This window comes from Sebastes fasciatus, chromosome 3 (assembly GCF_043250625.1).
Source record: "Sebastes fasciatus isolate fSebFas1 chromosome 3, fSebFas1.pri, whole genome shotgun sequence".
NCBI classification, from domain to species: Eukaryota; Metazoa; Chordata; class Actinopteri; order Perciformes; family Sebastidae; genus Sebastes; species Sebastes fasciatus.
The window spans coordinates 7,878,889-7,904,827 of record NC_133797.1 but is presented as its reverse complement, the minus strand read 5'-3'; the positions used below and the strand labels follow the sequence as shown (position 1 = coordinate 7,904,827).

The 25,939-nt window shown below is 41.7% G+C and overlaps 2 protein-coding genes across 17 annotated transcripts in view; one reads left to right on the top strand and one right to left on the bottom strand.

The window, feature by feature from the left end:
- The window catches only part of ctnnd1 (catenin (cadherin-associated protein), delta 1), a 35,963-nt gene extending 34,752 nt beyond the window's left edge, over positions 1 to 1,211 (bottom strand). For 4 of the 14 annotated variants that reach the window (XM_074628748.1, XM_074628747.1, XM_074628745.1 and 1 more), the window contains exon 1: positions 1,087 to 1,210. The gene's annotated coding sequence lies outside the window, so the exon portion shown is untranslated. Of the gene's footprint in view, positions 1 to 32; positions 56 to 816 lie in introns of those variants that run through there. The other 10 variants (XM_074628753.1, XM_074628759.1, XM_074628757.1 and 7 more) reach the window with 6 other exon arrangements.
- Positions 1,212 to 6,553: 5,342 nt separating this feature from the next.
- LOC141763927 (equilibrative nucleobase transporter 1-like) lies at positions 6,554 to 24,825 on the top strand. 3 transcript variants are annotated; one of them, XM_074628741.1, is made up of 13 exons: positions 6,554 to 6,613; positions 16,076 to 16,379; positions 17,888 to 18,017; positions 18,486 to 18,532; positions 18,615 to 18,691; positions 18,806 to 18,898; positions 19,023 to 19,162; positions 19,257 to 19,438; positions 21,493 to 21,636; positions 22,150 to 22,257; positions 23,426 to 23,612; positions 23,773 to 23,896; positions 24,034 to 24,825. In XM_074628741.1, the coding sequence occupies exons 1-13, from the start codon at positions 6,575 to 6,577 to the stop codon at positions 24,166 to 24,168; spliced, it is 1,710 nt and encodes a 569-aa protein (XP_074484842.1). In that variant the 5' UTR covers positions 6,554 to 6,574; the 3' UTR covers positions 24,169 to 24,825. The 3 variants fall into 3 exon arrangements, with proteins under 3 accessions (XP_074484842.1, XP_074484841.1, XP_074484840.1); XM_074628740.1 differs by lacking the exon at positions 6,554 to 6,613 and having other exon boundaries at positions 15,426 to 16,379; positions 21,496 to 21,636; XM_074628739.1 differs by lacking the exon at positions 6,554 to 6,613 and having other exon boundaries at positions 15,432 to 16,379.
- The last annotated feature ends 1,114 nt before the right edge of the window (positions 24,826 to 25,939 follow it).

Genomic DNA, 25,939 nt, shown 5'->3' with positions numbered 1-25,939 from the left:
CAAAAGCAATAACGCCATTCAAGCACAGTTACCTGGACGCAGCATGCAGCTCCACAGTCCACAGAGAGTGGGCGTCTCAGGTACAATGCATAATAGCAGATTGATAAGTAAGCAGAGAGCTGGACTTTGACTCCTAACTTGCAGTCTGTGACGCGGCGGGCTGGCCGGTCACTTCCGTGTACTCACCTGTCCTGAACACCTGAATAGCGAGGGGAAAAACTGGCGGACAAGTCTGGTGTTTAAAGACAGCGACCAGAAAAGACTCAACATTTAATGCCATGACATTATACCATAAAGCCACCCATAAACAACACAATGTATGTAATAAACTAACGTCACGTTAGCAGTATCATTTACATTTTAGCTGTCTTCATATCAGCTAGTTTTAACTGCATGTATAAGTTGTATTAAACTTTCCCCCCCCCCAAGTCTCACTCTAGATAGTCATACATCAAGCTAACGACAGGAATACACCAATGCTAGCTGAGTTAGCTTGAGTTCAAGGCCTATGTAAAGGAGGATGGGACTCGCGTCATACCAAAGGGGGTATTGCACATGCGCAGTAAAATCTGGTCTGCACTCGTAGAAATTGAGCCAATCGTAACGCAGCTTCAGTCACACTGCGCATGCGTTATACACCACATCCCAAGACCAGTGACCCAGCCTCCTTCTATAGGCCTTGCTAGGTAGCCTGCTAACGCTGCGTTCACAACAACCAAGTTCACCAAATTAAAGGTGTCACTCCTCTTTTCCTGCTACAACACATCGTCAACCAGCCGTACCGAGCACGAAACACCAAAAAGACAGGCTCATTACCGGTTCTGGAGACTGTTAGGCTTGTTTTTCAAAGTCCATAAGAGGTGGATTCAGGCCTAGCCTAGCCTAGCTTAGCTTAGCCTAGCCTAGTGCTGCTGCTGCTGCTGCCGCTGTTGCTGCGCTGACACGATCCGCAGCTCGGAGAAGTGAGTTGAGATGAGGCAACAGAAACAGCTCGGCGTGGTGGAGATAACACCTTTATAACCTCAACACATGAACTGTCCACCGCAGTCAGAGAGCACTCTGAATGAAGACGGAGAAAACACCCACCTCTGCAGTCTGCTATCTCCCCTTTGCTCTGGCTTGTTGTTCACTTGTCTGTGCTCTTCCTCTCCGCTGGGGGGAAGAGGTGGGGACGAGCAGCACAGAGGGAACAGCCAGCAGCAGAGAGGAGAACAGCCCGGGGGGGGGGTGTAGAAATATATAGGTAGACATCAGAATCAGACTGGTGTTTATTGCCAGGTGTAAGAGGTATACACTAGGAATTTGCTTTGGTTTTGTTGGTGCAAGTAAGCAGTATAACAACAAAAGAATAGATAAAAACGTTAAAATAAAATAAGAATTAAAAAAATTGAAATTCTACCAATATATAATATACCAAATAAGCTATAAACAGAAATAAACATGATATAAACAGATAGTGCAAATATTGCCGGTGTGCATACCACTTTATTATAAATCATTTTGTCTGACAGCTAGTGTTCATTGGCCACACCACTTAAACTAAAATAGTGCAATAATATTTACTGAAGATTTAGTGTGTCTTTTGATGAATATTAATACAATAAAATCCTTATTTAATAATAATAATAATAATAATTCATTAATTGAATTTGATTTACCTTCCTCCATCATAAAGAAAAAATAAATACTATTTTCAGAGAAGCTTTTCTCAGTTCACAGCTTAGAGTATAATTTAAAAAAAATATCTTATACTGTATATGTTCTTAATGTATATGTTCTTAATATGCCTGTATATATTATTAGTATGCCCTTGTAAAAACTATTTCCTTTTATAATTGTAATGTAAATGTAATATAATTTATTATTTAAATGGAGCTTCCAAGCAAAAAGTATTTCACACGATTTTACCTGTATAACCGGCGTGACAACAAACATCTTGAATCTTGAATCTTGAATCTTAATTCAGCCCATTCTCCTTTATCCTTTGTCCAATATTATTATTATCTCTCATTCGAATCTTCCAGCCATTAAACTAACACCTCACATTATTTTTGTTTCGCATATTAGAAATATCCTCTAAAAAAATAAAGTTGCCACTTCACATCAGAAGAGTTCCGATATTGCCCTCATGTGGTCATGGTGGTGCTATTACAGAACAGAAATAATAGCCAATACATCAGTTGTACTCAACTTTATCTTAGAGACAGTGGTGGCCAGTAACAAAGTACTTAAGTACTGTACCTTCGAAAAATTTGAGGTACTTGTACCTTACTTGAGTATCTCTATTTTAAGCTACTCTATACTTCTACTCTTCACATTTCAGAGGTAAATATTGTACTTTTACTGCAACACATTTATGACATTGTACTTACATGCTATAGTTAACAATACTTTGCAAGTTTGCATTCAAAATATGTGATTAGTTTCTAATATCTTGATGATTTGTTTGAGCTTATAATACCCAGCAGTATGTAAACTAGATAAAAACTAGTTTAAAAAAAATATTTTTACGATTAATTGTTTCATTGTTTGTCTTTGAAATGTCAGAAGCTAGTGAAAAATGCCACAGTAATAATCAGAAATAATAAACCAACAATATAATAATTTATTTTAACCTTCTGAGACCCACAATAGACCAGTTTTTGTCTTTTTTAGGGGGGTACAGGGGATCTTTAGGGGGAGATAGCAGGTCAACAGTAGATGTCACATAGAAGTGATGTACATCATCTGAAAGCTGGGAACCTGAAGATTAATCTGAGATGCACGGCTCAGCACTGTGTGTTAAGTTGTTCTGGTCATTAATAAGAAATAAACATTAATTCATTTAATTGTGAAAGTGTATAAGGGTTTAGAACATTATGATAGAGGTATATGATGGCCATCCCCATGCTCTATTATGTCTCATAAGTTGCTGCAGCAATTTTTGGGTTGATACCATTTGTTACACAGATTTGGTCCTAAATTTAACCACTTTTTATCACTCGATAATTGATCAAAAATAATCAATAATCCCTCTAAAATACCACATTAATATAACATTCAGAAAGGGGTTATCCCGTATAAAAGAGTACTTTTGATACTTTATGTACATTTTGATGATAATACTTTACTTTTACAAGAATTGGGCGTAACTGAGCTTTCAAATCCAAGCAGACACAGGGTAGTTTTGAGCAGAAAGGGTCTTATTTACACACAAAATGTGTTTTGTTGGAAAAATCACCTCTATTAGTAATAACATGCTTACAAGAATTTATGTGATTATGTGTACGGTGCCAAAAAAAAGTGGAGTTCCTCCTTAAGTAAAAATCTGAATGCTGGACTTCACACTGTGGTATTACAACTTTTATTCAAGTAAAGGAACTGAATACTTCTGGCATTACTGCAGTGCACATTAATTGACAACTAAAACAGACAAAGCAGATCAAAACAATGGCATTATCTTGTTTTAGATGAACGGTGTTACACAAAAATCTCTGACCACCGAAATCTGTGACAGCAGAGGAACCAGCACCATGTTGTCACCATTTCTGACAGCTGTCGTCAGAAAATGTGACCCCACTGCTGCTATCTTTTGCTTTTCTTTTAGAGATTTGTGAATATATCTTTGAAGTAAAAAATATTGAAATATTTTTAAAAAATTAACAATCTAGTTTTGTGTGTTTTCTGTCACTAATGTATGACATATTACACAGGTAACAGTGGGGTCACATTTTCTGACGACAGCCGCCAGAAATGGTGACCTCATATGTTGCTGCTCCTCTGGGGTCACAGATTTCGGTGTAACACCAGAATTAATAATTTTCTAGTCCCACAAACAGCCAGTAAGCAGCGCTATAGTGTAACTAAAGAGGTTCAGGGTTCCTCTGCCACCTGTTATGGTGGCAGAGGTGGCTCTACTACTCCAGAAAGAAAAAGAAAGGGGGAAGGAAAAACCCTGGTCCCGACCCACCCTTTTTGTGGACTAATGAGAGTGAACAGGCCTTTCAGTCCCTCAAAGAAAAGCTGACGACTGCTCCAGTGCTGGGCTATCCAGATTACAGCCTGCCTTTTGTGCTCCAGACTGATGCCTCAGGAAAGGGGCTTGGCGCCGTCTTGGTTCAAGTCCAGGCTGGAGAAGAGAGGGTCATAGCCTACGTCAGCAGAGGATTGAGCCCAGCTGAGACGAGGTATCCTGCACATAAACTCAAGTTCCTCGCTCTCAAGTGGGAAGTGACGGATAAGTTCTATGACCATCTCTATGGGCATAAATTCTCAGTGCTGACGGACAATAACCCCCTTAAATATGTGATGTCCTCAGCGAAGCTGGATGCCACAGGCCAGCAGTGGGTGTCTCGGCTGTCTACGTTTGACTTTGACATCCAGTATCGAAGGGGAAAGAGTAATGCAAATGCCGATGCCCTCTCCCGTATGTCCAACCAGGAGGTCACCCAGGTCCTGCAAACCTGCCCTCAGCGTGCGAGGGCCAGTGAAAAGGGCCAGGAGGACAAACAGCCCACCCCAGAACAGGAAAGCTTCCCAGGCGAGAACAGTGCGGCCTCCGAGGAACCTGAACCACAAGAACCTTGATTGCTCAGGTCAAGTGAGCCCTACAGAGATGTGGGGACGGAGTCCCTGCCTGCCATGACAAAACAAGAGCTCCGGGCAGGGCAGAAGGAGGATCCTGTCATCGGCCCTGTCTTGCACTTTAAAAGCCTCAACCAAAAACCAAGCCGTGGTGAGAGGATCAGTAGTGGTGAGCAAATACGGCTTCTCTTAAAGGAGTGGAGGAGGTTAGTGATAAGGGATGGTGTCATGTACCGCCGCATCCAAGATGGCCAAAGGGGAGTAGTGGAGCAGTTAGTATTGCCAGAGAAGCTGCATACATCAGTCAAGACTGCTCTCCATGATGACTCAGGGCACCTAGGATTGGAGAGAACACTGCAGATGATAAGGGAGAGATTTTATTGGCCGAGGATGTTCCAGGAAATCAAAGCTTGGTGCGAGCAGTGTGAGAGGTGCTGCCTCAGAAAGACCCCAACTGCAGGCCTCAGGGCTCCTCTGGTCAGTATTCACAGCAGTGCAGTACATTTTGACCCTGGAGAAATCAAAGGGTGGCATAGAAAATGTTCTCATTGTTACCGACCACTTCTCCCGATACGCCCAGGCCTACCCCACTAAAGACCAAAAGGCCTGCACAGTGGCTAAGGTACTGTGGAAAAACGTTTTCTGTCGCTTTGGCTTTCCAGCGAAATTGCATGCAGACCAAGGGCGCAATTTTGAAAGTGCTATTGTGAAGGAGCTGTGTAAGTGCACTGGCATCACTAAGACCCACACAACCCCCTACCAACCCCAGGGCAACGGGACAACCGAAAGGTTCAACCGGACCCTCATGAACATGCTGGGGACATTAGAGCCTCATTTGAAGCCACGCTGGCATGAATACGTGGATGCAATGACGCATGCCTACAACTGCACACGACATGACTCAACTGGATACACACCATACTACCTTATGTTTGGTAGACATCCCAGGCTCCCAGTCGACCTGATCTTTGGGCTTCCTACCACCAGTGAGTCATGTGAGTACAGCGAGTATGTCCAAACTCTGCACGACTGCCTGTCGCAGGCCTATGCCCAGGCCAATCAGACCTCTCAACATGCTAAGGGGCAACAGAAAAAATACTACGACCAAAAAGCAAAAAGTCAAGTCTTCAGCCCAGGGGACAGAGTCCTGATCAAAGTATGTCATGTGGAGGGGAGGCAGAAACTGGGAGACAGATGGGAGTCGCGCCCATACATTGTGGTGAAGAAGCAACCCAGCATACCTGTGTACGTGGTACGATCAGAGGATGGCGGAAGAGAAAAAGTGGTCCACCGCAACCTCCTTACACAGTGTATGTTTCTACCAGTGGAACAGGCTGATGAAGCGATAAGAGAGGAGAGTGAGTCAGATACAGCAGAGGACGGGGAAATGGACAACACAGAGGAGATTGTGGAGAGAGTCCTACCTGAGACAACAACTGGACAGGATGAACACACAAGAATGGATGAAGTGGATGTAGAGACAGGACAAATGAGTGAAGGAGGGGAGGACAATGTCAGTGGTGCCAACTCACCTCACAGGCCCAGTTCTCCAAGGAGAAACCCGCCGAGAAGTCGACGTCCTCCAAAGAGACTATCCTGTGAGTCACAAGTTGTGACATCGGAAGAGGACCAGCAGAAGATAGAAAGGGGGTGGAAGTTGTGGCAAAAGGCCAAAGCAAGACGAGCAGCAGACATATGTAACACAACAAAGCTAGTACATCCACCTTGATAAGACACACACACACAAACAAACATTCTCTATGCAACACTGTCATTCATCATTATATTTATCATTCTGTTCAAGTTTTTTTGTGTTTAGTGGGTGTTCTTTGTTTTATTTTGTTTGGTCAGATGGCTGGGACGCCATCAATTAAAGAGGGGGTAGATGTAAGGCAGTATCCTAAATCAGCCACCAGGTGTTGCTGGTGCGCTGTAATTCCCATCCCGAATTGAGCAATAGATATGTTTGTCCCTTACAGGACACCGTAGTCAAAAGTTACGTGGGAACACAATGTTTTTTCCTGTTTTCTCTTCTTTATTGCTTCGTAAGGTAAGCGTGGCGGCCCGCATCGTCCTACAATATATTATTTAAAAACACCCTTCCTGTTAATCTTTTTCTACTAAATTTATAATTAAGATGTTGCCTTTCACTTATTATTATTATAGATATGTTTTATATGTAAATAGTGGCCGTAATGTTGGCTTGTTACCGTGCAGAGCAGAGCAGAGCAGAGCAGCCTCTCTAATGCAGGCGGGAGAATAAGCCTGTTGACTTATTGTTTGCTAGCTGTCTTGTTGTTTCATTTAAATTATTTTCACATTAGATTTTACGTTAAGAGTGCCTTATATCATTTTATGTGTTGTAATTTACTTTCAGTGTTAGTGTTTAGTGTTTATTTTTGTACTAGAATATATGTTTTCATGGAGTTTATACTTTTCTTTATTGCTTCGTAAAGTTGTGGACTAACAAGTGAGATGACAGCAGATGTTGTGGACAAATAAAGTGTTCCCGGTCTCAACCACAATCAGAAAGACTGTGCCGGTGTTTCCCTTAATCTGCACCACACCCCATAACATAACTATAAACACAACGCAGAGTCCCAGGGTGTGCAGAGAGGCTCCAGCACGTGGGTTACAGTAGCACAAATTTTAATTAAAAGTAAATGTAGCCATTAATGAATTGATAACATGTGACATAAATAGACATTTCTGTTTTAATTTGCTTCTTTATTTATTTATCTTTGTTTTAATTTAACTTATTCATTCAGTCTTCTGTTTAATTTTCCTTTATTTATTAATGTATTCATTTTTATTAAATTTACAATTATTTATTTTTTTACATTTATTCTTATTTATTTTATATTTGTAATTTATAATTGTATTTCCGTGATTTATATTTTTTTATATTTTTATATATTATTTACAGGTATTTAATTACTAATGAAGCTGCTGTGCCGACCGTGGCCACTAGATGCCGCTGTAGGCCAACAAAATGTGAGCATGTCAAATCAAAGAGTCAGTTAGAGGAACAAGAGCGTTACCGTCTCCTCTCATACTATTACCATAGTGCATCACGGGATCACTGTGTGTAAACTCTTGTGTTTAAAAACATATCTTTGAATACGAAAAACTCACTCCAAGTTCACTATACATTCATAACAGGGCAGCCTACAGCCCGTCTGTCATCACTGATGAACCTGGTCATTATATCTGATTCACTTTTCCAACGTTTTTTCCCCCTCCCTTTATATTCTTTTTTTTTTTTAAACTTTGAGTTTTATTTTGCATTTACAGCTCTGGGTTGAACATCATGAGCATCCATACAGAATTTAACAAACATTACAACACTTAACAAATTCAGCAAACATTACAACATTTAACAAAAACAGTCGTCAGGGGCAGTCAAACAATGTATATATTCTCCAACAACACATGTCTCATGTTTCATGTTCCATGTAAATGATCCATTTTTCCCAGTTTTTGTCAAAGATATTGCTTTTCATTTTTAGTTGGTATGTCAGTTTTTCCATTGAAAAAATATCACGGACAATCTCAAACCAGTGATCTTTCCCTGGAGGTTCTGCTTTACACCAGTTTCTTGTTACAACTTTTTTGCTGGCTATAAGCAGAATTTTTGTCAGATATCTATCTGCTCCATGCACAACCTCTTCAATGTTCCCTAGGTACATTACAACACAATTGTTCGGAATAGCATATCCCATAATGTCATTAATAATTACATTTACATTATTCCAGAAAGGCTTCAGTTTAGTGCAGCTCCAGAAAACATGGGTATGGTTGGCCTCCAGATTGCCACAGAGCCTCCAACATGGTTGCTGGGTCTTTAGCTGTCTGCTTTTGATTTGTGGTATGAAGAACCTAGTAAGATTCTTCCAACCAAATTCTCTCCGTACTCGTGAACTAATAGTGGTACACTGTCATACACATTTTATACCATTCTTCATCTGAAATTTCTATATTTAGCTCCGATTCCCATTTGTTTTTTATATATAGTGTTGAGCTTCCTCTATTCTCCCCTAAGGCTTTGTAGAAGGCTGAGATGACACGAGATCTACCCTGGTGATATGAATCCACTATAATTTTAATGATACCATTCAGATCTATTTTAGGATCAATTTTCACCTCTTTCATAAAATAGTCTCGTATTTGTAAGTATCTAAATCAATCTTGTCTTTCCAGACCAAATTTCACCTTTAAGTCTTGAAAGCTCATACATGTCCCATCTTTAAGAATGGTACATAGAGCAGTGATACCTTTCTCTGTCCATTGTTTGAACCTCAGGTCATATACCCCTGGTTTAAATTTTGGATCATATGCAACCCATTTCAGTATATTTCTTTCCCTTTCAAGTTTATATTTTTTAATTACTTTATCCCAGATTTCTAGTGTAAATGTTGTAATTGGATCCATTAAATGTGTTATAGTTCCTGTTTGATCTTTGTTTCCTACTAAAACTGGAATTTGTATATCCTTAACTTTCATCTCTATATCCTTCCATCTTGCTTCATAATCTGAGTTGCACCAACAGGCTAGAGGCCTTAGCTGTGCTGCGTAGAAGTATTCTTGTAGGTTTGGTAAGGACATTCCTCCTTTATCTTTAGAGAGTTAGAGTGTTGTATATCTTGTTCTGGGTTTTTTACCATTCCAAATGAACCTTGATATTTGTTTATCCCAGGAGATGAATTTGTTTTGTGGTATCGTTGTTGGTAAAGACTGAAATAGATACAGCAATCTTGGTACAATATTCATCTTAACCACCTGGATTCTAGAGCTGAGGTCCAGGGGAAAAGTTGACCATCTCTGTATATCTTTTTGAATATTTTGTTCTACAACACTGTAGTTGGCTTCATACAGTTTACTAAGTCTCTTGGTTATAATCACTCCTAGATATTTTATAGTTTTATAGTCTCATTTTAAGTTGTATGTATCCCTAATTGGTTGAGATGGAGAGTAATTAAATGTAAGGATTTGAGTTTTTGCCACATTGATTTTATATCCTGAGTAGTGACCATAGACCTTGAGAAAATTCATCAGCAGGGGTAATCCTCTCTCGGGATTCTCTAAAACAATTATTATGTCATCCGCAAAAAGGCCAATAACGTGTTCTTTGTCTCCTATCTCTATTCCCTTCAGATCCTTATTTTGCCTGATTGCTTGCGCTAAAGGTTCAATATAGAGGGCAAAGAGCGTAGGGCTCATACAACAGCCTTGTCTGGTGGCCCTTTCTAATTTTATTCTATTAGATAAATGTCCATTTACTTTGATTCTGGCAGTCGGATCTTGATATATGATTCTAATGCTCTAGATTGATTGTTTATTTAACCCGAATCTTTCAAGTACCAAATATAAGAATGCCCAGCTGACACTATCAAAGGCCTTTTCTGCGTCAAGGCTGATCAAGGTCGCACTAATGCCTTTACTTTGTATTTGTTCTACAATGTGGAGAGTTCTTCTAATATTATCCTGGGTCTGGCGCCCTTTAATGAACCCGGTTTGGTCCTCATTAATTAAATCCGGTACAAAGGTCTCAAATCTTTTACATAGTATCGAGGTATACAGTTTATAATCAACATTTAGAACAGAAATTGGTCTAAAGTTGCTGCATTGTTCTATATCCTTGCCTTCTTTGGGTATGAGGGATATAATCCCTCTCTCAAAGTCCAGTTAAAGGAAGACGTAAGCAGAAGAGTTAGTTCATTTTTAAATCCTCTGTACCACCACTACCAGGAGATTTATTGGCCTTCAGTCTACTAATTGCATCTTGTATTTCTTCACTTTTTTATTCTGAAGTAAGAGTGTTATTCTGCATTTCGCCAATAGATGGCAAATCGAGTGAGTTGAGGAAATTTCTGAATGTGTTTTCAGCAGCTAGGGGAGGTTCCGAGTATAACTTTTTATAGTATTCCTCAAACACATTTAATATTTCCTCTGGTTCATGTAATATTTGGTTGGTCTGAGGTTCTCTTATCTTGTTAATCATGTTAGAGGCCAGCTGTTTACACAGACGCCTTGCCAATAATCTAGTTGCCTTGGGACCTGATTCATAATAAGTCTGCTTTATAAATCTAGCTCTCTTTTCTATCTCACTTTTCAGGATGTCATCTATTTCTCCCCTTACCTTCTTAATTTGTTGAAAAACTACTGGATCATGTGATGCTTTATGTTGTTTTTCCAATTCCTTCAAGAATTCCACCTGCTGTTGATATCTGGCTCTTTGAGCCTTCTTCTGTACTGTCATTAGAGCAATCAATTTTCCACGTATAACTGCTTTTAAAGCATCCCACACTATGACAGGATCCACCTCACCATTATTATTTTCTTCTATATATCTTTTGATCTCTGTCCTTATTTGTTCCACTACTGTCTTATTATTCAAAATACCAACATTAAGCCTCCATAAAGTGTTTTGTTTTCTTTTGTTTAGGCCAATTGTCACAGAAATTAGACTATGGTCTGAGACATCCACCACCCCAATCACACTCCTCTCCACTCTATACCTTTCATTAATGTTCATAAAAAAATTGTCAATTCTGGAGTAGACAGAATGAGGAACTGAGTGGTGGGTGTAGTCTCTTTCCAGGGGATGGAATTCCCTCCAAACATCAAACATTCCCATTTCCTGCAATGTTGTGTTGATAAACCTTGTTAAAGGCATTTTGTCCTTACGAGAACTTGTTGTGTCTAAACTATGACACAAAATCACATTAAAATCACCTCCACATATCAAGATACCTTCGGCTTCTAGTGCTATAAGATTAAACAAGGCTCTGAAAAACATGTCCTACTTTCTGGAGGGGCATACACATTAACTAGAGTTACCACCTCATTTTGTAATTTCCCTTTAACCAAAACGTATCTCCCGTCTTTATCTCTTACTTCCTTATAGTTTTCAAATTGTACAGAATTTGGTATGAGTATTGCTACCCCCCTTTTGTGCTTAGATTCGTAGGAGCTGTAAAAAGTATTTCTGTAACCCATTTTTTTTAGTTTCTCATGTTCTTGTTGATTCAGCCTTGTTTCTTGTAAAAACAGTACTTGAGCCCTTTCTTTTTTTAACTTGGAAAAAACCTTATTTCTCTTAATGACATTATTCAGACCATTTACATTGAGTGATACCACTTTTACACTGTTATGCATTGTCCCTGTTCATAGTTCATTCATGTGCACCCTGACAACTGAAAACAATACAGACCAGGGGTCTCATTTATAACCGTTGCGTACACACAAAACGGGGCCTGAAATGTGCGTACGCCACTTCCCACGCAATAGTTGTGATCTATAAAAACAAACTTGACGGGAGAATGTGCGCACCGGTACGGAAACTTTGACCCGTGCGTACGCACATTATGGAGGCACCGAGGTAGAGGAAACTGGAGACGCAGACGGTGAGGTGGTGAATTGAAGCCGGACTGTAGACATTAAATCTCATTATACGTATAAAGATGCCTCTCACACATTTAACTTCACTTCATACTTATATCCACTGTATCATAAACATTTAAAACAGCAGTGTTATTTGTGCTAGTGAGCCATAACTATTACATAAGCACCTTACAAATGTAAAATATATCAGCCAACTCAAATCTCAAATCAAATTCCGCTCAATATCTCATCAGCGCTGTCTCACCATCACGTTCCCTCCACCTCCAGAGCGCAGAGGAGAGGACCGGACTACCGAGAGTCGCAGTCAGCTGTGGAGCAGCTGATGAAATCATCATCGGTTGTAGAAATCCAAGATTATATCAATTAGCATTAAAGAATGGCAGAACAGAGCGCCAATAGTTTTAATAAGATCTTCTAATAGTGTGCAGATATCACCAAGTACCATATTAGTTTTCATAAAGCTGTTGTGTAAAATCGCTGCAGTGATGACATGACTTATTCATTTATTTATGGTATATTAGATAGGGACAGATACAGTATAAATAGACAAAATGAAAACAGCTATCCGATGCAACTATCAGACTGTCTCCAGTGCGCCACCGCGGTGCGCCACTCTGCCTCCTCCAGTCACCTCCACCCGGCACATCTTCACCAGTATGGAGAGTGTAAATTAACAAAGTGTGTAAATGAAGCCAGTGACAGCTCTCACACAATCGTTACTCTCCATATCTTCATTATCATTATCAGTCCTAATCATAATGCAGGACATGTTCGCCATAACAACTTAAATAAATAAATAAATAAATATAAATAGTGTACACCTGTCAAACTTCCTTTTAACTTCCTTCTAATTATATACAGGTGGGGGATATTACTGATTGTCTTGATCATTTTAAGTGAATGGATCAGTCTGATTGCTGTAAACATATAAACACAGCGGTGAGACTCGGAACATGCTGCATGGTGCTAGTGGATATACCGTCACTGTGAGGACTACGTGACGTGAATGACAGAATCAGGAGGGAACGAGTGTTCAGAGTCCTCTTCACCTACAAACACCTCCATCTCTGTGTCAGAAAAACTCCTTTTCTCTGTCTTCCTCTCGGGAGTCGCCGTGATTCACCGTAAAGATCCACTGATCAACAGGCTCATTCACATGCAGAAACATTCATGAGGTGCTTTGCATTGACCATTTATGGTTGAAAGTGGGCGTGTAGTGGGCAGAATATGAGGCGGATTCACCTGCGCACATTTCCAGGTGGAGTGTGATTTATAAAGGGAACATTGCGTGCAGGTGTGCGTACGCACGGTTTATAAATCAGATTTTTTTTTGCCGTACGCCATTTTCGGCTTTTGTGCGCACGTACATTTTTAGTATGGATCCTACGCACTGTTTTATAAATGAGACCCCTGAACATTTGGCCTATTAACACTGACGAAAAAAGAAACAGAAGGTGTTGACTTCCAAATAAGGATGATGACGTCGCACCACCCTGAGTGCCCGTTGGTGGGAAGAGGGGAATTCCTCTCACATGAAGAGGGCCCCTCACTAGTGGTGAAAAGGGATATTCCACACATTCTAGCAGTCCAACTGTTTATGGTTCAATTGCTCCCCGATAGAAAAGACTATAATCCAGGTGAGGTAACTGGTGTTGGTTAATTAGTAGGACTATTTATCCTCAGAGATATAAAAGTCTGATAATACCTGCATGTGAAGGATTAGTTACTGTGGGGGAATCCGCTCAAATCCTTGCAGCCTCACCTTTGCTCGTTGGGCCGCGCTGCCGCCCTCTCTCCCTCCTCCGACTCGTTGCCATGGTTGCGCCTGATGCAGCCGTTCCATCGTTCCATCTGTATCCATGATGGTGGATCCCGGTAGCTCCACCGTATATTCCCATTTCCTCAGGTCGTAGGCTGCGTCCTGCGCGGTCTCATACAGTTTCGGTCCGGAGTCCCAGTGAATTCTCATTTTGGAGAGGGGGGGTTTGAAAACGGATCCCTTTCTCCTTTAGTATTTTCTTGATCCCGCTGTATGCCTTACGTTTCTGAACCACTTCTGTTGCGTAGTCGTGATCAAACATCAGCTGTCGTCCTTCCATGACAATTTTCTTCTGCCAAGCTTTTTTCAGAACCATGTCCTTAACGGTGAATTCCATAAAGTTAACAACCATGGACCGTGGTGGAGAGTTGTGGTTGGTTTTCTGAGCTGGCACTCTGTGAGCCCGCTGGATGTGCAGGTTAACGTCAGGTGGCAGCGACAGCTCGGTTACGAGCAGCTGCTCAACAAACTTTATGGACGAGTCCCCCTCTTTGTCGTCCGGTATACCAAAAATACGAATGTTGTTCCTTCTGCTCCTACCTTCGATGTCTGTCAGCTTGTTTTGCAGAAGCCTCTGTTCTTCCAAAGATCTGCATAGTGCGTCCTTTACTTCCAGATTCCACCTCTCTATTTCCTCGATTCGGTCCTCTGCTTCAGTAATTTGGGCATCGTGTGTTTGTATGGTTTTGGTGTTAGCCGCGAGTTGCTGGTATATCTCCTGCTTTAGCTCGCTGATTTCAGACTTAATGTCTTTCGTGACTTGGTCTTTGAGTGTATTTAAGTCCGTCTTCATTTCCCATTAATTCATTAACCATACCCTTTAACTGTGCTACTTCCTGTCTTAATAAAACAGTCTCTGAAGTCTCTGAAACAGGTTCTGCACACTCTGTTAATTGTTGAGGGGGCTTGGCGTAGAGTTCAGTTTGGTAGTCTTGTAGATACCGTGGAGGCATCCTCTCCCGCTGTGGCCTTCCTCCCTGCTGTCTCTCCTGCTCGGGTGAAACGGCATGTGGATCCATTTCCCAACATAGATGTTTTCTCCAGCTCGAAGGACCATGAAGAAGCTATGTTGCTTGTGGTGGCGTTAGTTCATAAAACATCTGATGTGGTGCACATTTAAACACAGGATCCAGGGAGCCGTTCCAACAATTTATTAAAGTCAAGGTGTGAAGTTGGATGGCAGTTGGTGGATGATTTTTTCTATTAAGAAAAGACATTAACAGATGATATTATAAATCTCATAAATATAATACAGATTACAATTAATAAGTCAATTCATTTTAACTTACATCTTTATGCATCCACAATCTGGAATTTGCCTTTTCTCCTTCACATATTAAACTCAGGTATCTAACATAACACAAAACAATCTGTTAACTTTCAAACAATATATATCTCATTTCAACCAAATAAATTATAAAGGCACAAAAGCCACATTAAACTCACATCACTCTCTCTTCGTTCTGCCTGGAATTGTTTGGAGGGAAAAGGGTGGGTTCAGGCCTGGAGGGCAGACTTATATAACCTACGGGGGAGTGGTTTAGTCAAGTGTGCATTCTATACCATGCCTGCAGGTGGGTTAGGGCCTTGTGATTTAACAGTTGAGGTTAGCTATTGACCTTAAATGGTCTATGATGTATAGGTTATGTGGTCTCGCGAGAGTTGCCGCACGTTTTCTCAACTTGGCAGTTACCTCCTAGACAGTATAAGGTAATAAACAGTAGCCTGCAAGCACCATTCGAGCAGTGAAAAAGTCACAAGTGAGGACACGGGGCAGAGCAGTGGGAGGATATCAGTTCCTAGTAATGCAATAAGAGGCCAAGCCTGAGGTGCAGAAGACACAGAGGGAGGGACGATGTATGAGAGTGATATAAGGTCATTTACAAGATCTGTCACAGGATGTCTGTACACCGTGGTCAGAACAGCAACAGGTAAGACTTGTAGGATTAGAGAGGTTGATATAGCTAATCATACAAACACAATTTAATGCAATGCAATACAACAGCACTGTGATAAATACTAACTTTGTGAAGCGTATAATGTTGTTTTTTGCTTTTGCTGAGACTGTCAGAAGTGTTGAGTCAATTAGACCAGTGCATGGCTAGTGTGTGGGTGGGTGGGTGTGGGTGTCACGAGAGACAGATTAATACAAAGACTATCAGTGTTTATGTGATTCTTGAAGTCGAAACAGAATCTGCTGCACACACTCTTGTGCCAATAAATACAAAGGTCAATGTGTGTGGATTGATCTCTGTACATACTGTAGTCACTAACAATGTCTGTCCTCAGGTAACCTCTGTGATCCTGGTTATTGCTGCGACAGTTTTCCAACTCCACTGGTCACAATTAGACATCATCATCACACATCTGGCACAGCTGTTTAGGGAAGCAGCAGCATTTCGCAGCATGTTGGAATGTCATGGAGTCAAGCTGCGCTACTATTTGACAGTGCTGTCTGGACTCGTGGAGAGTTTGTTCTTCACAGGGGTCTTCTTCGGCTGGGCTTCCCTGGTGTTTGTGCTGAAAGTTGATGGATACTTTGCTGGATACTGCGCCAACGCCACCAGAGATGAGGACGATGCTGTGCACATAGGTATATGAACATGCACGTATATAATAACATATAGAATATGTGGACAAATACGCACAAGCAGGCATGTTACCGAAGTTTTTACGCTTCGTAATAGTGAAATTAGGACCATTGTTTGCTTGAGGTGTGTCATGGCATTGAAATTATTTCAGCTTGCAAAAGAATAGTAAGGGCAAACTCAAAACCTGCTCTACTGCTCTATTAACATTATTGTAGTCATAGTTCATGTGATTAATATTCCTGCTCTGCCTCCACTTTACATAACTAGATTACAATAATCCAACCAACCTGTTATTTAGGACATAAAGTGTATATTTTCATACTTTTTAGGGACATTGGTTTTGATGATACATTTTCTGACTTTAAAGAACACAATTAGCCTTAGTGCCCCCATGTTCCAACAAACTGCATCAAAAGTGCCCTCTAGGGTGCCCTTCCAGTAGAGAAAACGTGATGAAGTGCCTTCTAGGGTGCCCTTCCAGTAGAGAAACCGTGATGAAGTGCCCTATAGGGTGCCCTTCCAGAAGAGAAAACATGATGAAGTGCCCTCTAGGGTGCCCTCCCAGTAGAGAAAACGTGATGAAGTGCCCTCTAGGGTGCCCTCCCAGTAGAGAAAACATGATGAAGTGCCCTCTAGGGTGCCCTTCCAGTAGAGTGTGGAGGCAATTTCTGTTTAATAAGGACTCAAAAACAAGAGAGCGTCTTTCAGAGTTTTACTACACACTTGCAAGTGGGCACACAACCATCAACATAGAATGTTCAGGGCTGAGAGCACTGAGTCTCTCGGTTTAGCGACATTTATAACCTTGCATGAATGCTCACAGTGGTATATCTCACATTGACCTCTCTGTCTGACACGTCCTCAAATAGGCACTACATGTTTGTTGACTAGTTATGCAACACAGAAACTGAAATAGACTTCAAGGGCAATGAGTGCAACATGGCAAGACCTTAGGAATGTGCTGCATGTATGTACTGTATTTTTCTAACACAAGAGAAAACATAAAGTGCCCTCTAGGCCTAGGGTGCCCTTCTCGTAGAGAAAACATGATGATCTGCCCTCTAGGGTGTCCTTCCCGTAGAGAAAACATTGTAAAGTGCCCTCTAAGCCTAGGGTGCCCTTCCAGTAAGGAAAATATGATAAAGTGCCCTCTAGGGTGCCCTTCCAGTAGAGAAAGCGTGATGAAGTGCCCTCTAGGTTGCCCTTCCAGAAGAGAAAATGTGATAAAGTGCCTTCTAGGGTGCCTTTCCAATAGAGAAAACGTGATGAAGTGCCCTTTGGGTGACCTTAAAATGGAGAAAACGTGATGCAGTGCCATATAGGCTGCCCTACATGCTAGAAACCTTTCTGCGTGCTGGTGCCACACCGCGTAAAGCTGGTTCCCTTTTTATTTGTTTTTGCCCCTGCCCCTCAGACAGCCCGAGTCCACCCTTGATTATACATACACAAACATTCAACTCTTTCTATATTGACCTCTTTTCTTTGTTTAATCTTTCTTTCTTTCTTCCAGATTGTAGCGGTCAGGATGAGCACTTGTCTCGGGTCATGTCTGTCGCTTTCATCGCCAACACATTATTACGCTTCCCAGTTGGATATTTCTTCGATCGTTATGGAACCACAGCAGCGAGGCTAATAGCTATGTGAGCATGCCATCACAGAAACTGTATTTTATGATTTGATGTTTGTCATGTTTGGATTGTAATGGTTCATTATCTTCCTGGTGAGGTCACTTATGGGACCTTCAGGATGCAAATTAAAGGGATAGTTTGGGTGTTTTGAAGTGGGGTTGTATGAGGTACTTACCTCTAGTTAGTATATTACCTACAGTAGATGGCAGTTAGCACGCCCCCAGATTGGAGAAACAGACAGGAGTACTAGCACGGGAGCAAAGCAATGTACTGGTGTGGACGGGGCCGGCAGCGAAACGTATTTTAACCACCTAAAAAAAATCAATATAATATAAATGTTTTTAGTGTAAACTGTTAGAGCTTGCAGATTAGCTAGCTAACATAGCTTTCCACAAAAACAAAATTGCACAACTTTTCATACCACCTTGATATGTGACCTGTTCAATCTGATAATCTGATTCATTATATCTGATCCTGCAGATCTTTTTACACCACTGGCACACTGCTCATCACACTGTCAAACACAGGTACTGTAGGTTGTTTTGCACATTGTAGATTTTAGAGCAGATAGAAACCTTCATCTCTCTCCGCTCTGTCTCTCACACACAGAGACGTCGGTGATGCTGTACCCTGCGACTGCATGTCTTGTTGTTGCTGGAACAATCCTGTACATCACCAATGTTCAGGTTTGTGTTGACCAGCCTTAACAATTTGCGTGGTATGAGTGAGAATGTGGTTGTGGGAAAGGAGGACATACAAGGGCAATACCAGCAGTTATAAGAAGTAGCTTATCTGTTAAGGTGGGGAACCTGTTTGACTCCTATCGCTCCACCGTCATCAACATCTACAATGGGGCTTATGACTCCTCTGCTGCCGTCTTTCTCATCATAAAGGTAATGAATATTTGATGCAATAAAACATGCAATAAAATACATTGAATAAAAAATAAAATGTGCTCCTCAATCCACATAAAAAATTGTAAGTGTACATCTTCTCCTTTTTTCTTTCTGTCTTTAGCTGCTGCATGAAAAAGGAGTGTCTCTTCATTCGTCTTTTATCTTCCTCACCTTCTGTAGCATACCCCTCCTTCTACGTACCTTCTTCTTAATGCCCAGAGGACACATCCCCTACCCGCTGCCAGAAACATACACTTATGGGTCAGGACAAACTACACCATCCCAATGAAGTTTAACCGCCTGCTTGTTCCTGTAACAGTTGAACTGTCCTCACTCACCACCTCTGCTTTGACAGACTAAACTGCCCCAGCCAAAGGAGAGAAAGAAGAGAGGAGGAGGAGGAGGAGGAAGAGGAGAAGAACGATGAGGAGGAAGAAATAAAGGAAATAGATGCGAAAAGGAATGAAAAGGACAAGAGAGCAGAGGCTGAGACGTCTGCCTGCCTACTCAAAGAGCCACTGCATGGGCAAGAGGAAGGTATTGTCATTATCAATGTTTTTTCTTGAATGTGGCTTACAATGTGTGCAGCCCGGTAGAGATAAAATAAATATACCAAGGCCACGATTTATTAATTTGTGCGCACGAGGTGTAATTTGTTAACCTGACCCTGTCAGATGGTTTGTTATACAGAACCATCTGAAAAGCCGTCACAGGAAACAGTTTGGAAAAGGGCATGCACTTTCAAAAAATACTTGGCAGGTGATTGGAGGAACCATCTGTCAATCAAACTAATGGAAGCTAAACTAACCGTCTCACACGTCTCAAGCCACGCCCGTAGCTGCAGTAGCTCCTCACAGGATGCTGATTGGTCCGTTGTCTGGCAAGCCGGACCCAAACGCATCACTTGAAGCCTGACAAGTTGGATTTTCGTGTGCCATTTGATACCGCGATTCTCGCGTGATCTCGTGACATCGCGAGAATCCAGCTGCCGTGCAAGGTTAGTAATTTGTGGCCAGGGTAAGGAGGGTTACTTTAAAAAAATAATCCAATACAATCACTAATTACCTGGTAAAAAGAAATTTAATCAGTAACCTAATCCAAGTGTCACAATATAAAAGTAATGTAATCTGATTACTTTCAATTACTTTTACCAAATATGCAAAGAAAGACGAGAAAAGAAACATGTTGAAATTTCAACATTATTTTGTCTGTAAAGCAGAAACGGGAAGAACATCACAGTATGCCTTCCAGCTGTGAAAATGCTGTCATCATCTGCATAGCATATCATTCTTTATTCTAAATGTAATTTAAAATGTAATCCTGCTAGTAATCCACATTTTTACCAAATGTATCTGTAATCTGATTATGTCTGTCACGGAATTACCTTCTTTCTTGTATCGTAACACCATCCATCCATCCATCCATCCATCCATCTGCAACCGCTTATCCCGTTAGGGGTCGCGGGGGGGCTGGAGCCGATCCCAGCCGACATTGGGCGAAGGCGGGGTACACCCTGGACAGGTCGTCAGTCCATCGCAGGGCTGACACATAGAGACAGACAACCATTCACGCTCACATTCACACCTACGGGCAATTTAGAGTCCACAATTAACCTAACCTGCATGTCTTTGGACTGTGGGAGGAAACCGGAGTACCCGGAGAAAACCCACGCTAACACGGGGAGAACATACAAACTCCACACAGAAGGGCCCCAAGCCCCAATTACGTAACACCATTCCATGTAATTCCCAAGACTGTTTGTGGCCTCAATTTAATGAAATTGTTCGGTGGTTTGTGGTTAATTAGCATGCAAGATAAGTCTATATACAGAGCCAGCACAACAGACCAGCCTTTCTCCCCGAAGCATGAAGTGCAGTGTACCTGCTTCAAGTACATCTATCCACCGGTAAGCAAGAAGTTTTCCAGGGCCTTCCAATTGACCAACTATAAAGTCGATAGCATCCTACAAGTCAGTACATTGCGGACGATATTATCCACAAACTCTCAATATCCTCGTTAACTGCCTTTTACAAACAACAACCCCTTGCAAAGCAAGTGTTGTCAACATGTCTTGATAACTCATCCCCAAGCTAAAGTAAGGCTTAATTAATGAGTCTCTATCCAAAGCTATCTTCAAACAAGGACTAGTGCCTTAAGCAGGTGGCGGCTGGAATGAATGACTTGGCCTTGTGTCCTGCCAAAGTTATTTAATTATTTAATTCATGCCCACTAGTTAAACTAACTCGTGCGCACAAATGAGTTAATCGTGGTCTTGCTATTTTTAATACTGGCAGCAGCTTCAGTGGCCCAGAATGCATTGCTGTCACAACTTTCTGGATCTGCCTTCTCTGTCTAAAGTAATTCTGGGAAAACTCTTACCTCAAGATTAAGTAGGAGACAAGGCAGGTATTGTACAGGGAAAGTAGATATACAATGGACTACACAGTAACATTCACACCAAAATAACTCCCAGAGCATATTACATGTTACAAGTTGATGAGGTCTAATAGTGTTAGAGTAACCAAAGCTAACCTTTTCCTCTAAAGACAGTGACTTTCCTGTTTCCCACTCGTCTCTTTCCTTACATCCAGAAGCTAGTTTCCGGAGCTGTGCGATGTCCTGGCTCTTCCTGTGGCACATGGTGTGGGTGGTCACCATCCTCCTCTGTCAGATCATCTACTTATCCAACGTCAACCCCATGCTCAGCCGGCTGGCCAATAATGACCAAACCTTGGGTGAGGTATAAAATGATTGAATTTCTAGGAGCATTTTTCAGGTGCGTCACTCGCTGCTTGTCCAAGTTAAGAGCAAAATACCAAGGTCACATGACATGTGGTCATTAGGGTGGACTTTTATCATGACTATGCTGCAGTGGCTGCAGTATGTACAGTATGTTGATTGCACCAGTGGCATGTGATGTAATGTGGTGTGTGGCGCGTTAGTGTTGCATGCGCTGTAACCACTCAGCTACGAAGGCGTTCCCTCACAAGTAAACAGTCTAACCACTTCTCCAGCAGCGTAACATGGTTATGATTGGGCGGCGCAATTTTTTTTTTTGGGTCCTCGCCCAAATTTTTTTATTTGAAAATAGCCTAGCTCTGCTTATAAAACATCAGTAGTGAGTAATATACATACACATGAGTTATAGCTGATGGTCTATAACACATTTTTCTCCTTTGTAATTGTTATTGTTTACCACAGTGTTTCCTCCTACAAACTAAACTTTCTCTTTCCTTCCACCCCTCCAGTGAGTCACTACACCAATGCATTTGCCTTCACCCAGCTGTGTGGAGTGCTGTGTGCTCCCTTGAACGGCCTCATCATGGACAGACACAAGCGCAGGCCTCTGGCTCTAGGTTCGTTAAATTTACCTTCAAATTATTATCACTGTTCGTGTTCGGCTCAAAGCCTAATTGCTACTGAGTAGACTGTAGTGTGTTTCAGAGAACAATAGATGAGGAATCCAAGCTCAAAATGCTGAGCAGTTGTATTTTATTTGTAGATCTCCTGTCTAGACACTAAACACTCCTGTCTGGGTGTGGTTTATGCTGTGAATCCTTCTGTGTACATTCGTTAATATTGAGACTGATCTGACACCATAAGAAAATCCTTCAAAAATAAATCCTTAAATGTTGTGCTTTTCATCAGAGGTATTATTTCCCCGAATACATACTCCAAAAACATACTTATTTGCAGGTGTTCCAAAATATATTTTTTATATATTTGCCTGCATCAACCTTAAAGGGACTGTTTGTAACTTTTTAAGCGTATAACTATACCGGGTCGGGATCCCATGTGCGCTCGCTCGCATATGCGCGCTCACATGTGGCCGGAGTCTCGTCTCCTCTGCCTGCTTGCCTTCACTCACACACCGCGCACGTTCTCGCTGTCTCGCTCCACCTCTACACATGAACGCGCGCTCACTCCACACTGCAGAAGAGTTAGTTTAGCTCTGAGAATATCTACTGAATGTACAGTGGACGTTTGTGCAGAAATAAATGCTGCAGCTCCTCCAGACCAACAGAGGTTTCCCGTGTCTTGTGAAGTGACGGGGCTCCGCAGCGAGAAACGTTATCGTCTCCGACCGGGTGCCGGTGTCTCCCTGCGGGCACAGTTGGGAGGCGATAGCGTTTCTCTTCCTGCTTCAGCCCCGGCACCAACCCGCTTTTCCTGCTTCAGCTCGGAGACTGAAGCAGGAAAAGCCAACACTAGGATCAGCATTGATTCATGGAGAGACCTTCGTCTGGTCAGCTAACATTACTGCCAAGCAGGTGAAATATAGAGTGATATTGTGGTTTTAGCTGACGTGTGTCGGCTCACTGTTTTGAGCGATGCTCGTTCATGTCTATTTAGAGCGAGCAAGCACGAGCCCGACGCTGACTTTCATTGACTTAACGGCCACAGGTTTCGCTGTTAACAAGCAGTTCTGAAAGTTACAAATAGTCCCTTTAAGTCATCTTTCTATTGGTAGTACAAAGACTTCACAGTTCTGTTAACCATCATCCTCTTTCATCTTTTTCTTAGGAGAAACCAAGCGGGAAGCAGACCTGCATTCATCCCCTCTCGCCCTCTTCCTGACCTCCCTGCAGTGTTTCCTCTTCTGTGTGTGTTTCACCTGTCCTGTCCTCCCTCTGCAGTACCTCACCTTTATCCTGCAGGTTGTCAACAGCTCCTTCTTTTACGGAGGCCACCAAGCATTTGTCAGCATTGCGTACGTTCACATTTCCTCCTCAGTCCCACGACACTTAGAGTAGACGGCAAATTCAGTCAACAATATCCTTCTTATCCCTCAATCTGCCACCCCTCTATGTCTTCTTTTGACGGTGCTCCTCTGCTACTCTCTCCTCTCTCAATCACTCCTATACATGAAGCTTCCCAATGTCTCATTTTGGGAAGATGTCGGGGATGGCAATGTCATTATCAGCTCTGGTGCTGCTTCTCCAGCTTCCACTCCAACATCTCATCACGCACCAGCTCCACGGTGATCCGCTCTATGTAAGTGTCAAAAGGATGTGTGACACTCTGTAATTAGCCTTGCTTGAACCTGATGAGTCAGGTTAACCAGTTCAATAACCAGTTTGTCTCTTTTACCCCCATCTCTCTCTCACATCCCTCATCTGTCTTTATAACAGGTGAACGTGGGAGTCACCTTGGTGTCTCTGCTCGCCTTTATTCACCCAGTCCACGTCAGTCTCTACTGCAAAAAGCTGGCCAAACAGAGAAAGACAGGACAAGAAGTGATTGATCAAGGGTCGGAAAAATTTTGACATTATCCAATGTAACCAATTGAAATAGAAAAGAGTAGTTTACCTTTTTGGAAACCACAATTTTAATTGAATATATTTTTTAATGTATCAGAGAGAGATGAACAGAGAGAGAGAGGAGATGGATGGGTCTCTCAGTGATGGTAGCTTGTGTTGTTACTGTTAAATATTTTATGAGAAATATATGAATTTTCACTTACCATTTTATTCCAGTGGTACTTGGTAGGTTCTTTTAACTCATGAAATAAGTTTTAAAAAATTAAGATATTTGGGTATACGCTAACTCTGTTTGAGTTTACATTGGGAAATGTCAATTACATTAGGTGAAGAATGCATTAAAATATGTTTAGGACTTGGGACTTGATTGTCAACTTGCCAAAGAAGCAACACCTAGTGGAGTTGGAGGGGTCATCAAAGTTGACATTCATCACAGTAGACATCACATCTACTTATATATTGTCAGATGATCTTTGCATGGTAAGCAGTTGAAAGCCTGCACTGATTTCAGCAGCCTTAACTGCATTTGAAAGATAACGTAACTATTATTCACAACAGTGGAAGCAGACATGAATCTGTATTTGAGTATGGAAATTCATTCTTGACCTTGGTGACACTGACACATATCTGTGTACATCTAAATAAAAGCGAGGAATCTCTGTCTGTTTGTCTGTGTGTCCTTCGCATATCTCGAGAACCGCTCATCAGATCTACTTCACACTTGTTGGGTGTATAGCTGGGGGCCCAAGGGAGTGCTTTTTCGAATTTGGTGCAATTTGGACCTGTTCCATATTAAAAAGACTTTGAATAAACAAGTGCTCTGCAGAGAGTCCAGCATTTCGTCCCCAGCTGGGCCGACAGCTGCTCATTGATTGCATTTCACTTTTACTGCTGGATGCTGGATACATTACATGGATCCTGGATGCCAAATATTTGCTGGTTATACTAACGTTACATGGATGCTGGATATACTGGTACTAATGTTACAACAGGACTCTTCTTCACTTCCCTGGAGTCAACACGAGTGGATAGCGAACTGGAAGCAGAATCAAACCAGAGTGTATTTCACCGGTGTTTCTCACCACGAGTAAACTTGGGTGTGATTTTCCCCTGTGAGTAAGACTGTATTTCCCCATTGTCAGACTTGATGTTAAATTATAACACTAATAACTATACCGCCAGCAAAATACCTCCACTATATAACCGCAGTGGTTATGTCAAAGCAAGCGACTATTATGCCTATTTGGAAATTACCTCAGCAAAGTTTATTTCACCGATGTTTCTGACAGCAGCCAGGACCTGGGTGTTTTTTTATTTTTTCCCGTAAACCAGAGTGTATTTCACCAGTGTTTTTTTACCATGAGTAGTTGCGACTTGGGTGTGTGAGGCGACTCTGTCATGGCAGGTGTACTGCTCAGGAGGAGCCAGCGCAATGTCGAGTGTGAAGTTGTTGGTATGAGCGGTTCGCTGCAAGCAGCAATATCACAGACCAAAAGCATTCAGCCTGTTCTGAACAGGCACTAGAAAAACTTTATTGTCCGTTCACACAAAAATGTGTCCTGTATCTCAGACTCACACACACAAAATAAAACATCTGCCAGGTCCTCCAGCAACCATCAAAAAACATGACACAACATTGCAACGTCTGAGAAAAACACTCCATGCACGCACGCACACACACACACATACACACATACATAGTTTTACTCACAAATGAAAATAAGTCGGTTGTGTTACTCAGAAAATCATGCAAGCTTATTAGGCTTGTTTTACTTAT